At 57.3% G+C, this 15095-nt stretch overlaps 4 protein-coding genes across 4 annotated transcripts in view; 2 read left to right on the top strand and 2 right to left on the bottom strand.

Annotated features, from left to right (window-relative positions):
• Positions 1–2289, bottom strand: part of BKCO1_10000104 (protein kinase) — a gene marked incomplete at both ends in the record, with an annotated part of 2418 nt that extends 129 nt beyond the window's left edge. Inside the window, 2 exons of the mRNA XM_020269283.1 lie at positions 128–2191; positions 2249–2289. Coding sequence (XP_020132868.1) covers positions 128–2191; positions 2249–2289 — 2105 coding nt within the window. The remainder of the gene's footprint in view (positions 1–127; positions 2192–2248) is intronic.
• A 1641-nt stretch (positions 2290–3930) lies between these two features.
• BKCO1_10000103 (guanine nucleotide exchange factor synembryn) lies at positions 3931–5728 on the bottom strand (the record flags this gene model as incomplete). The annotated part of the gene is made up of 6 exons (XM_020269282.1): positions 3931–4039; positions 4090–4967; positions 5023–5352; positions 5416–5492; positions 5557–5631; positions 5680–5728. The coding sequence occupies 6 exons, from the start codon at positions 5726–5728 to the stop codon at positions 3931–3933; spliced, it is 1518 nt and encodes a 505-aa protein (XP_020132871.1).
• A 767-nt stretch (positions 5729–6495) lies between these two features.
• On the top strand, positions 6496–12369 carry BKCO1_10000102 (telomere length regulator protein; the record flags this gene model as incomplete). Its single annotated transcript, XM_020269281.1, has 3 exons — positions 6496–9570; positions 9627–9896; positions 9949–12369. 3 exons carry the CDS (start codon positions 6496–6498, stop codon positions 12367–12369), a joined length of 5766 nt encoding a protein of 1921 aa, XP_020132870.1.
• A 722-nt stretch (positions 12370–13091) lies between these two features.
• BKCO1_10000101 (aldose 1-epimerase) lies at positions 13092–14272 on the top strand (the record flags this gene model as incomplete). Its single annotated transcript, XM_020269280.1, has 3 exons — positions 13092–13358; positions 13440–13772; positions 13895–14272. The coding sequence occupies 3 exons, from the start codon at positions 13092–13094 to the stop codon at positions 14270–14272; spliced, it is 978 nt and encodes a 325-aa protein (XP_020133015.1).
• Positions 14273–15095: the final 823 nt, after the last annotated feature.

The following is a 15095-nucleotide window of genomic DNA, read 5'->3' as shown; positions in this document are numbered from 1 at the left end:
CCCACCCGCCCCCACCCCCCCTCCAACACCAACCGCACACAAACAGCCCCACCACCCCGCCCCCGCCACAGCCACCACATGCAACCCCAACAACCCCAAACACCACGCCAACCCCACCCGCTCCCACCCTCCCCTCGTCGCCGCCGCCGCCGCGAACGGATAATAGTGATGGTGATGATTCCACGACGCCACGGCGAAAAAGAACGACGGCCCAGCGAAGTCGAGGGCGGCGAGGCACAGCAACGGGAAGGCGACGAAAGGGTTGGCGGCGAAGGGGCTGCAGGGGCGGAAGAGGGATAAGGTCTTGGCGAGGAAGAGGGCGAGTTTGATGGAGGAGGCGGCGGCGGGGGAGGCGAGGAGGGCGTGGAGGCGGGGGGCGAGGAGGAGGGAGGAAAAGGGGGAGGAGGGAGGGGGGAGCATGAGGCGCGGTGTTGTTGGTGGGGGGGATGTGGGCGATGCGGAGGAGTGGCGGCGGTGGTGGTGGTGGTGGTGTGGAGGAGGGGGCGAGTAGTTGTCGAGCTGGCGTTTGCGGAGGATGAGGCCGGCGGAGTCGGGGGGCGTGGGCGTCCGGCTGCCTGTGGCGGCCGACGGCGACGACGGCGGCGGCGGCGGCTTGCGGCTCGTCGGGGGGCTGGGCGGGCGGTGGTCTTCGGCGTTTGCTTGTTGGCGCAGTTTCGACGGGGCGCGCATGAGGCCCGTCTGGGTCGAGTGGCGGCGCTGCAGCTTGCTCGGGCTGGGGGAAGGCGAGTCTGCCGACGAGATCCGGGGCCCGATGTCGTCGAATGGGGGCCCGAAGCCGTTGAGGTCTTCCAGTCCGGATCCGGCGCCTATCCCAAGTAATATTTGCTCCGTGGTGGGTCGTTCTGCGGGGTCGAGGGACAGCAGCCTTTTCAAGAAGCTGTAGAGCTTGTCTGGAAGATCTGACCGCGCTTTACGCACGTCGTCGAAGCCTTGCCAGCTGGCTATTTCGGCCCTGAGCTGCTCCAGATCCTCGTTTTCCTCGTGCAAGTCGTCCGCATTCTGATAAGGCAGTCTGCCAAAGCACATGAAATAGACGATCATGCCCAGCGAAAAGATGTCTGACTTGGTGGTGAAGTTGCCAAACTCACCGCGAGCGTCACGGCGGAGGACTTCTGGGGCGCAGTATGAGATTGTGCCTGTGGCTCCGGTGGACTTTCGAGCAACATTGACCATTTGTACTTCGCCAAAATCACTGACTAGAACCCGTGTCTTAGTGCCGGTAGTGTGGAGCAGACAATTGTGCGGTTTCACGTCTCTATGAATGTAGCCGTGAGAGTGCAAGTGATGCAAACCGGCGGTGATATCTTTGAAAAAGGAGAAGATTTCCTCAAAGGGCATGCGGCGGGGTTGGGCGAGGCCTGACGGCGGCTCAGCCTGGCCCTTTGACCTGCGGCGCATCCTCTCCTTGAGCTGTTGGGTGGTCACAGAAGCCTGGGTTTGGTTCAGGATGTAATTGTGCAGATCGCCCGCGTTGCAGTATTGCTGCAGAATGAAGGCGCAGGGCACGCTGGGCCCAAAGGCGCTGATCTGGTAGTCTTCCAGCCAGACGTGCCTGTACGACACGAGGTTCTGGTGAGACAGGTTCTGAAGAAGCTGCACCTCGACCAAGACCTTCTCCAGCCACTCATGGTCGTCTCCGACGGGGACGCGCTTGCATGCGAAGTGGCCCAAAGACACTCCGTCGAGCATGTGCTTCACTAACAGCACCACGCCCTTGCCGCCCCTTCCAAGCTCGCCCTCTTCCACGAAGAATGTCTTGAAATAGCCCTGACTAAAAGCGGTAGAGGAGATGCCGTGGGGCGCGGCCGGAGTGGCGGGAGTGCTGCCCACGAACTCAGCGCCCGGCGGCGGAGTGCCGATGTCTGAGCCGCCCGAGGTTTGACGCAGCGCTCGGCGAGGCGGCCTTCGCTGAGGAGAGGGCTGTCGCGACGATGTCTCGGAGCTTGGGCGGCTGTGGTGCAGCATGCGGAAGTACTCTGGGTTCACGAAGCCATGGTCGTTGTCGTCGGGCACGTCGTCGCCGGGGGATCGCGCCTCGTCGCGCAGCGGGCGGTGGCAGTAGGGGCAGTTGGGGTTCGCGAGCTCGACATCGGAGGGGCCTTGGGATCTGGCGCGCAGCGAGAGCTGGCGCGAGCGCTCATCGTAGACGACGACGGCAGAGCCATGGCGGCTGGCGGTGGATCAGCAGAGCGGGAACAGAAGCTGGCGGGGCTTGGGGATAGCTTACAGCACGATTTCGCCGCGATTCAGCCGCGGCACCAGCGACATGGTCCGCAAAGGCGTGTGCTGTGTGCAGCTTTCAACGTCGGTGTTGGAGTCTGGTGATTCGGTGGTGGCGGGAGCTGGCGGACGAGCAGCAGCTTGCGACGCAGGAGAAGGCCTGAGGCATCGACGGCGGGCGCACGCAGCGCATGTCGTTGTGGCTGGTGAGCTGATGACGGAGTGTTGCTCCACAGAAGACGGCAGAAAGCTCCCCCTCCTCCAGGCTCCATAAATAAACATCTCAATCCCCCGCGCCTCTCAACCACCAACCTTCTGCGCCATCTTCGCCATCTTCACCCACCTTTCATTTTCCTTCATTTGGTTGATCCCTGTACGCTCCAAGATGGGTTCTGTGCGCGCTTTCTCCTGTTGCACTATGAGTACATCATCATGACCGCAATCGCCAAGACCTGTGGCAACCGAGAACACTCTGCCTCTCGTGACCCAGCCCGTGGACCTTCCGAGCGAAGCCGAGAGGGTCGCTGCTCCATTTGTTTTTCCTTTCGTACACAGTCATTCTTACTTTTCTGTTGCTACGACAACGGATCTATTTATTCCGAAAGACCTGCCCGAAACTGCAAGGGCTGCCACTATTCCATTGGTAACACATGGACCCTTGATTCCCATGCCATGGGAAGGAAGGAACACCGAGAAGGTCGTCCCAGCCATATATTATTCCTCACTGAAAACAGACGTTCTCCCATGCCCTTTGATACAGCATCTCTTCTATTTGATGCCGGTCTCCGCAAGGCCATTTCCAGCCCCTCCTGAAGCCCGTCATTTCTGAGCCCCTGGAACCTCCTCTTTCATCCTAACTTGGCAAAAGAAACCTTTTAACCACCATCAGCCTCATCCCCGCAGCCAACATGAGCAAGATTTCGGTTACAACTGTGCCACCAACAGAGGGCTCGTGTTCATCAAGAGACCGCCACCGACCCACATGTAGCCTGCACCAACATTCTTTGATGCCGCGAGGTTCGCGCTGGATCGGCATGAACAGTCATGCTTGCCCCTAATTCGTGTCACCAAGAGACGTCTTGAAATACTGGCAACAGCCTCGGCAAGCTCCATGTTCCCACATGAATATAAGCACGCCCACGAGACGCTCCATCAACATTAGGAACGGGGGGAAAAGAGAGGCGGTAATCGGTCAGAGTATTGGACAGCCCAACGCTCACGCGGAAAAGAAGAATCACATGCGTGCTGCAGCTTATGCGCTGAGAATGAACAGTCCGCAACCCTCGCCGTGGGGTCGACGCAGGTATGCAGTCGTCAGCTGGACGAGCCTACACCTCTCCACCGCGGGGTTGAGCTGCCCGTCCTGTGATCTTCACCCTTGATGATGCGGGGCCTCGGCGTTGCACCAGGCTAACATCGAAAGCCTTGTTGCATGTGATTACAATAAAATAGGGGACAAATAGTAATACAGTATGCGGCGAAACCAATCTTTTTCCTTTCAATGCGAACGAAATCAGTGAACGATTCCCATGTTCGACCCGCTGAGATTTCCGAACCATTCTGTAGCGATGACGAGCGCTGCCCATTCTTGTTGCTTGACCAACTCCTACCAATGCATCCTTCGCTAATGCGCATTAAAGGCTATGTGTACTGAAAAAGAAAACGGGACCCGAATCCGAGGTGGCACTCCTAGTCAGGAGACGTGGGCTCATCGCTGTCGGAAAGCTCCTCGATGCGTCCTGATTGGATCGCGTCTTCGACAGGGTTCTTGACATCGACAACGCCTGTGGCTTTGAGTCTGCAGAGCTGGTGAGTCAGGTGATATACATGGCTGGGACGTGAGCTTACCTTTCAAACAGAACGAAGAGCCTCTCGGCTTCCCTCTCCTTTTCCGCGTCAGTCATTGGCGGACCCGTGTCCTTGACCTCCTCGGCGTCCCATCTTTGGCCTGTGATGGGGTTGAATCCCCTAGCATTCTCCTTGGCTTTCTCCTTCTCGTCTCCCTCGGCATCTTCCGCAGCTCCATTCCCATTGGCGAAAGCCTCCATGGCGTTCTCCGGGATAGCGATGTTGTGGCTGAGGAGAAATCCCGATGCAAACCCGTAACCGACATTGTGAACGAACGTCGACGCATCCTTGTCTGAAAGTTCGAACAGCATTGACGAGATTTGGCTCCGCAGATTGGGCAACATGGCTGCCGTGGACAAATTCAGGAGGCGAGATGACAGAGTGTCCGTGTCTCCGAGTGGCTTCTTCCGATCATCCTCGGTCGGCAAGAGGAGCCATTGCATGTACTTTTTGACGCTGTCCGGTGCGAATTCGTAGATGCGCCGGATGAGCGTAACCAGAGGCGCGGCAACTTGGTCCAGCTCAGCTTCCTTGTAAGCGGCAACGGATTTGTCGAGGAGCTCGCAGAGGTGCGCGGCGTTGGTGTTCTGGTCCCATTTTGGAAAGACGTTGGATTTCTTGTCGTCCAGATTGAGGTTCAGCAAGGCATTGATGAGGTAGCAAATCGGCTGCTGCAGCGGCGGATTCGGGACGGGCGCTCGAGTAAGGATCTTGAGCAGATCGGGAACGGACTTGGTGAAGATGTCGGTGAAATCCGGATAGAAGTGCGTCAGGTTGAATACGAGCTTCAGGGTCTCGGAGAGAGCCATGTCATCCATTGGCGACGAGTTCTGCTTCTTGCCGTTCTTCGAATACCGCTTGGAATGCCGATAGATGCTCTGCGTCGAGTGTCAACGAGACAGACCCTCATGGTCTGGCGGTCCCGCACCGTACCTGCGTGATTGCATCGCCCAATCCCTTTTCCCTAACCAAGGGATCAAAGTTCAAGTTTGTGTCGTAGGTTAGGAGGAACAGAATCCGCGACGTAAGGAACTCATCGTCCGCATTGTCGCTCTGCGCAGATTCAGTCGTGCCGACCAGCTTCTTGGCCGGAGTCATACAGACCTTGAGCTTCTCGGCCGCCTTCTCCGCATGCCCCTTGTCCACCAGAGTCTGTCTGCACTGTGGTTGCAGGAGCAGGGCGTTGGCCAGGCAGCGCAGGGCCTCGCGCGAGGTGACGGAGGAAGTGCTGTAGAAGCCGTGGCACGCCAGCGTGTCGATGCCCTACGTGTCACATCTCAGCATGCGCATCCAGTGTGTGGCGGGACGAGGCGGTGAGCGGCGTACGTCGGGCGTGAAGATGGGGTCGGCGTCGCGGACGTCGCGGCCATAGATCTTGATCTGCTCGAGGGCGGCATTGCGCTCTTGCGGGCGGGGCGGGTCAGCGCATGGCGGCGGCGCGGGGGGAGCGGGCGGCGGCAGACTCACGGTGCGGCTGGAGACTCGAATCATCCAGGTCGGCACGCAGCTGGGCCATCAACATGGACACCTCTGCTCGCTTTTCTGGGCGGCGTCAGCGCGAAGTCGGGCCGGCCAAGGAGGGCAGTTTACTTTCGCCGGCAATGGAGGCGGCATAGGCGCCGTTTGTGTTGGAGGCCATTGTGGCATCCAGGTTCAGGTGGGTGGTGGATGGGGAGTCGGAGGTGTTTGGCGGAGCGGCGGGCGCGCTGGTCTTTACATTAAGGCGGGCACACGGGGCTGAATCTTAGCTGCGGCAGCTCGCAAATGGTGGGTCCCCGCATTGAGTCGCTGCTGAGTAGTGATCCGGACTGGTTGCGTGTCCTGGGCGGGCATGCGAGCAAGTCAGCCCGCGGCCATCCTTGCCCGGCTTGCACAGGGCTGCTGAAGTGGCCGGCACGCATCCAGAAGAAGCAACACAGCTGGCGGTGGGCAGGGGGCATGTGATGCGCTGCGTGGGCGGAGCGGACCCGTGGCCCTCATGCGGACGCAATATCGCACAGGAGATCGGCCAGCACGGAGCGATCGTCAATGACGCATGCGACGAGCGCGACGCGCTGTGCCCCGGCCGCGGCTGCGAGGGGAGAGTGCGCGGCACAGCAGCTGGGATCCCTGCCTCAGGCCATCGAGACCTGCGAGACAGGGCCCCGAGGCGCGCGCCCCGGATTTCAATTAGGCTGCCGCACTGTGGGCCGGGGCGCGCGGCTGCGGACGCGACTTCGCGTCGGCGCGTCGGACGCGGCGTTTGCTCACTGCTTGTGCTGGCTCTGGCCCAGCCGCCTCCAACAGCTGCCGCCCCGTCCCACGCCTCAACCAGCTCGCAGCTTTCGCCGCCGCGATTCCCGCGCGCTCTCCGGCCTGGCCATGACCTGACGCCCTCGCCCCATTTCGTTTTTACGCTGCTCAGCCATGGCGCCCGCCGAGCCGACCGCATTGGAGAGCCTACCTGTGCGGCCACCAACTCCTCCCCGCGAAGCCGACAAGTACGTCGACGAGGCCCTGCACTTCCTGTCCGACAGCTTCGAGGTAGAGGAAGCCATCAGCGATGCTCCTGTCTCTGCCGACCCCGCCTATGTCAACACTCCGCCCCAGCAGTCGCCAGCATCTTCCGCCGACCGGCCCAATGATTCCGCACGACGCAAAAAGGTCGACTTCTCACCCTGGACCGCCTACCACGGCGCCAATGACATTGCAACTTCGCGCCGCGGTCTTCCCGGTTCTCCTCTCCGGCCTCTGCCCCAGCCGCGGGATCCCAGGACCTTGAAGAGCATTTTGAAGGCTCACGACCCTCCGCCTACCCAACCTTCAACACCAACCTCGGGACATCCCGCAAGCACTTCGAGTGGATTCGCAACAATGATGGAGACATTGGTCAAGCAGCTTGCTGGACAGTCCCGGCTCCACAGAATCGATGCGTATATGGCACTGGTCACCACTCTAAAAACGTATGACGGCAAGCCAGATGCGAAAACGCTCGCCGACAAGATGGGACTCTTGGCGCAGTTCATGCAACGCGACATGACTGCTACAAATACCCAGACCGGTGGCTTGGATGTCCAGCTTTCTCTCCAAGCGATAAAGCTTCTTGTGGCTCTCATGGAAGCTGGGCCAGTTGCAGAGCGCATCCCGGATACATTTCGCACTTTCTTCCTCGAGAAAGCCATTGAGACCTTTGGTGACGCAACTTCTCCGAAGCAATGGGTGAACCACATCCTTCATGCCTTTTCCCAGCAACAATTTGGAAAGAGCATGAATGTGGACCGCGCAAACCGTGCTGTCACTGCGTTGAAGGATATCGAAGATCGTGTTTCAGGCAACAACGTCGTCATCTGCAGGATGATGGCCTACCGGACTCTGTTGGTTCAGCAGAAGCTTGTCATGATTGACAGGGCCTCGGACTGGATCCAGCACGTTTTCCACGGATTGCTGAGCAGCAACAAGGACATTCGCATGCGGGCCGTCGAGCTGGCGACTGTGACAGGTATCTCCGTTGGCAAGGAAGACGAAAAATCAAAGGTTCCTCGCATTACAATGGACATATTAGCAAAACCCATCGATGACGGTCGGACCTATGGAGACTACTTTACCGATCGACTCCTGGAAATGCTCTCCAACGCCGAGACAGCGCAACACGTGCCGCATATATGGGCATCTGTAGTCCTGCTTTTGAAAAACCGGGCGCACAAGTTTGAGGCCTGGAAGCTGCTCAAGAAGTGGCTGCAAGTCTTCCAGAAGTGTGTCAATTCCAGCAATAGGGAGGTTGCCATCCAGGCCAATGGAGCATGGAATCGGTTTGTTTACGCAGTACGACCAACCCAGCACACCTCATTGCCCTTCAGAAGTCTTCTCCGACAAGCTCTAGTGGCCCAGTTTGAAAGAAAAGGCAACGACAAGGACGCACAGCGGTTGAAGAGATCTGCATTTTCGAGCTACTGCAATCTACTGTACTACTCTCTCTCTCCAACTGCACCCACTGAGCAACTAGACCTCTACTGGCAAGAGTTTGTTGTCGAGGTGCTCCCAACAATGGTCAAGAGGGACCGAAGGGGTGCTGTCATGGCCTGCAAGGTTCTAGCGGCGCTTTTCAAGCGGAATCGAACCAAACTGTGGCGGGAAAACCTGGCTGTCGAATCCGTGACCATCACACTCGACAACATCATCGCTCTGAATCCCAGATGGACACGCCAAAAGCTGGGCAACGTTCTACAACCTTTTGAACTTTGTTTTGCGTCGACCCCCTGGACATGCAATTCTCCTTCCGAAGAGATCGCATCGGAGTCTCCAGTCAAGACTATGTGGACATCCCTCATGGCTACAGTGGCAGAAGCAGGCAGTAAGGAAGTTACAGCGTCTATGGATTTCAAAGAGGCTTGCGCACACATCCTGAACCTCCTCCACCGCCTCTGGACGAACCATCCTAAGTCACTATGTCAAGATGATGGCTCTGGTCAGAGTTGGATAGATAAATTCTCCTTCGTTGTTCTTACCGCGGTGGACCAGCTGGGACCCGGCTCTTTTGCGGATCCTATATTGTCGCGTAACCCTGCCGGGGATTTCGAAGTTGCACCAACGCCCTCACATAGATCACACTCTCGCGGTTCCCTGCAGTCCCCCTTGCTACACCTCCTTCACCTCTTTACGAACGACGGCCCTACGGAAATCGACACTTCTGCTCGTCTGCAACTTTCAGGGCAGCTCCTCGAGCTCTGTTGCCAGGCAAAGCCATCACGCAAGTCTAAACTCGAGCTTCTTCGAAATTATGTACAGGTTTCAACTGCATCTGATGATGAACTGTTCAAGTCGGGGATCTGGCGCCATTGTGCCCAGCTCACCCGGCTGTGTTTACGGAACTCTGGAATTCCCACAGCCACTGACCGTGCTTCCCAATCGCTCGGTGAAGAGTACCATTCCGTCCTGGATATTCTCGCGGGTGGCTTGAGATATGGCGCAGAGGATGACCTCGAGGTTGCTAGTGCGCTCTACGCAGCATTCGTCTCCACGATTCAACACGAGGTGAACGATGACGTCGGTACGGCCGCTGTTGCGCTCGCCATCACTGAGCCACTGGCTGAACGACTGGAATCGCCCCCCTTCAGTTCCAATGGCGATGCTGTGATACAATATTCAGCCTTACTTCTCCGACATACGGCACACCCCAGGCATCGTAAGACGGTAGAACAAGCACGTAGGACTCTATGGGGTGTGAGCACGGGTCCCCAAAAGCCATCGGAATTCGATCCGTTCAACCATCTTTATAGAATGATTGTTTCACGGTTACATCGGTCCTACGAGGCTCTGGAAAACCTCAAGGGTGACCTTGTCATTGAGTTCTCCGCTGAAGTGGGTGCTCTTTTCCAACGGTGGCCAATCTCATTCGCAGCTGTGCTACTACGGAAGATTCAGGACGGGATTGCTGTATGGATTAGAGATCACGAGCGGAAGTTGTCAGGTGACACAGACGAAGCAAAGGGGGGCCGGGAAGCGGTGAGTCTTGTGATCCAAAATACTGGCTAGGGCATCCGTTCACTGACCGCATCTAGGTATACTCTCTCTGGAACACTGTCATGTCTGCTATGGAAGCATTGCCGCGGCATGATACCAGGCTCCTCAAGGCCTTGGCGGCTCTGATTACAGCTGGATTGCGAAGTGAGCGGCAGCGCATTGTGAACAGGACTGTTGAGATGTGGAACAGAAGTTTCGGGTCGCAAACAGAATTGCAATACCCGGCTGATGTCGAAAAAGGCTTGCGTAGATTGCGGCCTATCGTGGAGCTCGGGCTGCCTGGGTTCCCGGATCCCCCAAGCGACGAGGTCAGTGGATCAATCGGTCAATGATACCAAAGCGAGCACTAATTTCAATCAGGAACCTGAGCCTCTACCAACGTTCGAGCAATCACAAGAAGATACTGTCGCGGGACCTGTGATGTTTGAAAGCCATGGGCCTTCTTTAGTCCGTCGACTCAAACATGGCGCAATCGAGTCGCCTGCTCAATCAGATCCAATGCCAAGTAGACGGGTGCGAGCCTCTTCAGCATCGAACTCAACAGCAATGGCAAAGCTGCGCCACGATGACTCTCAAATCGACTTTGCGCCGATCGAATCTTCTCTGGGCGGAGACTCAATGGACTCTCAGCTTTTGACTGATCACCAGAGAGAAGTCAGAGAGAGACAGCATGACACCGCTGCCATGTTCCCTGACATCAGCTCTAGCCCTCCCAGGCCACTGAAGAACAAAGGCTCAGCGCTTCCCGTATACGGCAAACCTGGACAAAGCTACAGTGTTTGTGAAGATGCAGAGCCAAGGTCCACTCCCCTCCTCAGTCTCCGGGAATACGCAGGACAGCAAGAAGTTCCTAGCTCATCTCCAACGCCCAGACCGCGAAGACAAGGGCATACTGAGGACATCTCTGAGGCTCCCTATCTGACATCGTCGACCGCGGAGCATCTCTTCGATACAATCATGCCATCGTCACCGCCCTGCGTTGACGATATGAACGACCTGCTTGCCGACCCCAGCGTCATCAAAGACAGCTTCGTAGTGCAAGACCGCAGCGATGAGGGCGTTATTGGGCAGAGCTTTGGCGATATGGAGGAGCTCGACGAGGACGTAGTCGCTCAGCTTGTAGGTGATGTATCAAATCTGTCCGACACCCGTCTGGGCAACGAGCAGCAGCCTTCCTTCCCATCTCCGACCTCCGATGATGGGAGTGAACCAGAGCTATCAAGCTCTGATATCGACGAGGAGGTATCTCAGCAGCTTGAGAACGAGGTGATTGCTCAAGCACTCCGCCAAAGCCGTACATTCTCTGCCACGAAGGACCAGACCTTACCGGACGACTCAACAATTGACGAAGGTCAGTCAGCACTACAGAGTGCAGAACTGTCTGTTGACGAGCTTCGTGATATGCCTGAGGGTGAGGAGGGGGTCAGTTCGTTCGATGACATGGCGGCGGATCTCCCGCAAGGAACTGCTGGCTCATTTTCGCAAGCGACGCGCAACAAAGCCAACGTTTATGAGGCACAAGATGTACTTTCTGCTACCGAGAAAGATACCTCGTCTATTGACCTCCCCATCCGAGCCTCTCCAGGCAAAACCAGGTCGTTGCCTCTGTCGGTCCCATCCAGAGCTTCTGTTGATGATGCCATTGTCGAAGACACATTTGCCGCTATGGGTCCAGAAAAGGGCCTGCCTAACGGAGTGAAGGACTCGCCGCAGCCCAAGCAGCAAACTCCAAATTTGTCCGGAAAATCGAACAAGAAGCAATCAGGCTCTCATCAGAAGCGGAAGTCCCTAACTACAATTGACAATGTCAAGGCTAAGAAGCGTTCAAAGAAAGACGATCGTTCATCCTCTAAGCTGACGCAGAATGGCAACAACCGCGCTGCAATCGACTCAGATAGCGATGAGAGTGTCTTCAGCAACATCCAGGCGAATGGCTTCAGCATGGACAAGCAAATGGACGAAAACACATCGAGCTCTCCAAAAGAAGTTGATGATGATCCAGCGTCAGATGAGATTTCACAATCAAGGAGCAGGAAATGTGCTAAACCCACAGAACGGACATCACCCTTTCTAAGGGCTTCCCCGAGATTGTCAGGAGTAGTATCCGAACCGGCTCCCGCATCATCACGCACAAGAAAGTCAAGACTATCCCAGCCGCAAGCGACGGAGCCGGATGTGGACGAGACCCAAGACGTGACCGATATGGTTGGAGAAACACCAGCACGCAAGAGGAGAAAGGGCCGGGCGTCTAGAAACTCGAGTGTTCAGAAGTCGAAGCAAGCATCGAACCCACCATCACCTGCTGTAGGGAGCCATGGTGGGAATGCTGCTGGAAGCAACCACTCTTCGCCGCGCACAAGCTTCGCTCAAGCAGAGGAGACGAAAGCGGACATTCGAACACGTGGAAGGAGACGCAGCGGCCAAGTGGGTGGCAGTCAGGCAAAGGGCGAGGTCGCAACACAGCAGAAAAAGAGAAAGAGATCATACGATGGAAAGCAAGGTGCAGGTAGCACAGCAGGGCCTGAAACGCATGCAGGCGTGCAGGCGGCAGAGGGGGCAAGCCAAGGTTCTACAGCGGGCAGTGGCCACGAGGGCGAGATGTCACAGAGGCCAAAGGCACAGCCGCAGAGCATAATCCAGCGGTTCAAGCGGCTGCTGGCGGACTGCAAAAAGGTCGTGTTGCGTCAGGACGACGTGGCAGAAATCGACAAAATCATGCTCGAGGTCAAACGCGAGGTGAATGCGGCGGCTCAACGGGGAGATGAGCAGTCGGGGAGATAATGGGTTGCATTGTTTAGGAGTCAGGTTGGGGGACAAAAAGGGACACAGCATGCATGATAGACGGACGGATGGCTTGATGTAGTTACACGGACTGGCCCTTGGACGGGCCTCATAAACCAACGGATTACGAACTGGTATACACATAGCATCTGCCGCCGTGTGGCCCATGCCGTCTGGCGGTGCCTGGGGCCCGTCAGGCGATTCGGCATGACATCATCCCCCGCGGCGAGGCAGCGAGCTCCCGTCTGCTCCCGTCAGGCAGAGGCAGAGCGCATGAGGGACAGCCGGTTTAGGCAATGGACGGGGCTGCAGGGTTCAGCAAGCGAGAGAGACATGTGAGCCTGAAACCGGGGTGCGATGCTTGGTGCTTCATCCTGGCGGCGCGGGGCTGGCTCTGGTGCTGGCGCCGCACGCGATATGGCGCGCTGCCCCTCCTTCGCCGATCGAGCTTCATCCACCATCGCACCTACCATCACCACCGCGTCAACCTCCAGCGGACGCCTCTCTGCCTCACCGCCAACTGCGCCCCAGGCTCTTGCATCACCCTTCGAACCCGCCGGCCGCCCTGTACATAGACGTGCGCCTTCTCTGCCGCTAAACGCCATCAAACCCGGATCCGTCCTCCTTCAACCTTTCACATCTCCCCTCTGCCCCACCACGACCGGCCGCATCCCACAAGCCACCACTTCCCAATCCTCGAATACCAAACACAATCCGCAACAATGGTCGAGCGCTCGCACAAGCCGTCAGCTCTGCCCAACGCGGCTGCAGCCAAGTCGAGCGGACCCCAGCCCGTCGTCGAGATCAGCGACGACAGCTCGCGCATCACGGCCAAGCTGCCGTCAGGCGAGAGCCTCGAGGTCATGCTCTACGGCGCCACCATCACCTCGTGGAAGAATGCTGATGGCAGCGACAACCTGTGGCTGAGCGACAAGGCCGCGCTGGACGGCTCCAAGGCCGTGAGGGGCGGCATTCCCGTCGTCTTCCCGGTATGTACATACATACATTCCTCGTTTTGTGAGAAGAGGCCGATGACGCTGACGATTTTTGGAAATCTGTTTTCCCAACAGGTCTTCGGTCCTCCGCCCGCCGACCACGCGACGTCGGCGCTGCCGCAGCACGGCTTCGCGCGCACGTCGCGGTGGGAGTTCCTGGGCAAGAGCACGTCCGAGTCGGACACGGCCAAGACGGGCGCGCCGTCGGACGACACGGTCAAGCTCGACTTCGGCCTGTACTCGTCGAACCTCAGCGCCGAGGCGCGCAAGGCGTGGCCGCACGACTTCGGCCTGGTGTACAGCGTCACCCTGGGGCCCGGCAGCCTGCAGACGGTCGTGAACGTGCGCAACGAGGGCCAGCAGCCGTTTGAGTTCCAGGTCTTGTTGCACACGTACTTGAGCGTTGCGGTGAGTTTCAATGGATCCCCCCCTCCCCCCTCCCCCCCAGCCCTTCACTCGTGTTTCGGTGTTTCCCATTTCTTTTTTTTTCAGGGGCTGACGTGCGGCGGTGGGGGTTTGGCAACATGCAGGACATCAGCAAGACGAGCGTCACGGGCCTCCTCGGCGTCTCGTACACGGACAAGGTGCTCGACGCGAGCACGCACACGCAGTCGGAAGCCAACCTGACCATCGCGGGCGAGACGGACCGCGTCTACAGCGCCATCCCCCAGAGCACGACGTCGGTGCTCGTCGACAGCAAGCCGCGCTACGACGTGGTGCGCGACAACCTGCCCGACACGGTCGTCTGGAACCCGTGGAAGGAGAAGGCGGCCGCCATGAGCGACTTTGGTCCCGATGACGCGTACACGCGCATGGTGTGCGTCGAGGCGGGCGCGGTGAAGCAGTGGACGACGCTCGAGGGCGGCGAGACGTGGGAGGCTGGACAGACGATCAAGAGCTTGCTCTGAAGTCTGCGGGGACGGGGGAATTGAAGTAGGACTGGGATTTTGAGGGAAAAGATCAGATCGGTGAAAATGGCCGGATAACGGGATATCGATGACAATGGCACGTGGAGATGGGAAGCGGGCCTTCTTGGGATTGGACATGTGTAGATCGATCACTTATGGGGTATCTTGAGCACGTGCTTTCCCTTCTCTCTTCTCCTTGCGAAATCTACACGAAGATAACGATGTAGGAAATGGAGGACTATCTTCTTCAAAGGATTTTGATGTTCAGATGACTGCGGAGAAGGTTCAAGTTGATATTAGTCTCTGTGGAAGTGAGCTTCTTTCGCTAATAAGAACATCAGAAGCATTGATTCGTACATGAATTACCATGTGAACGGAGGGTTGTAGGGTAATGTTCTCAAGACAGATCTCACGGAGGGCTAGAAGGTTCAGCTTAGTTTGCTGCTTGTAAGGCTCACTTCGCTTTAAGTCGTTTACAAGCCTCTAAAACGGTGCTACACGCAGACTTTATAATACTCATGTGCCATGTTACTATTATGCAAAGGAAGGAGCAAGCTCCTCGTGTGAGTGAAGATCGGAATAGGAGAACAGCAGATCAGGTAACAGGTAACTGTTTTCCAAGCCAGTCTAGCAGTGACTGTTCTCCCAAGACTTTGGCTCACCCCGGGCGTATAGACAACACCAACTTTCGGTTTTTATTCCGTGCATTCGTAAGCTAAAAAAACATTACTTAATTATCTTCGTGAGAGGCTAAGCTTGAATTCACTTGTGTGAGAGATAACATCAGTGAAGCTAATTCTTAGGTATTAAAGAATGCTAATAG

The sequence above is a fragment of the Diplodia corticola genome, assembly GCF_001883845.1.
Source record: "Diplodia corticola strain CBS 112549 chromosome Unknown scaffold10, whole genome shotgun sequence".
Classification (NCBI taxonomy): Eukaryota; Fungi; Ascomycota; class Dothideomycetes; order Botryosphaeriales; family Botryosphaeriaceae; genus Diplodia; species Diplodia corticola.
The sequence above is the reverse complement of the archived record's forward strand: the minus strand, read 5'-3'. Positions and strand labels throughout refer to the sequence as shown.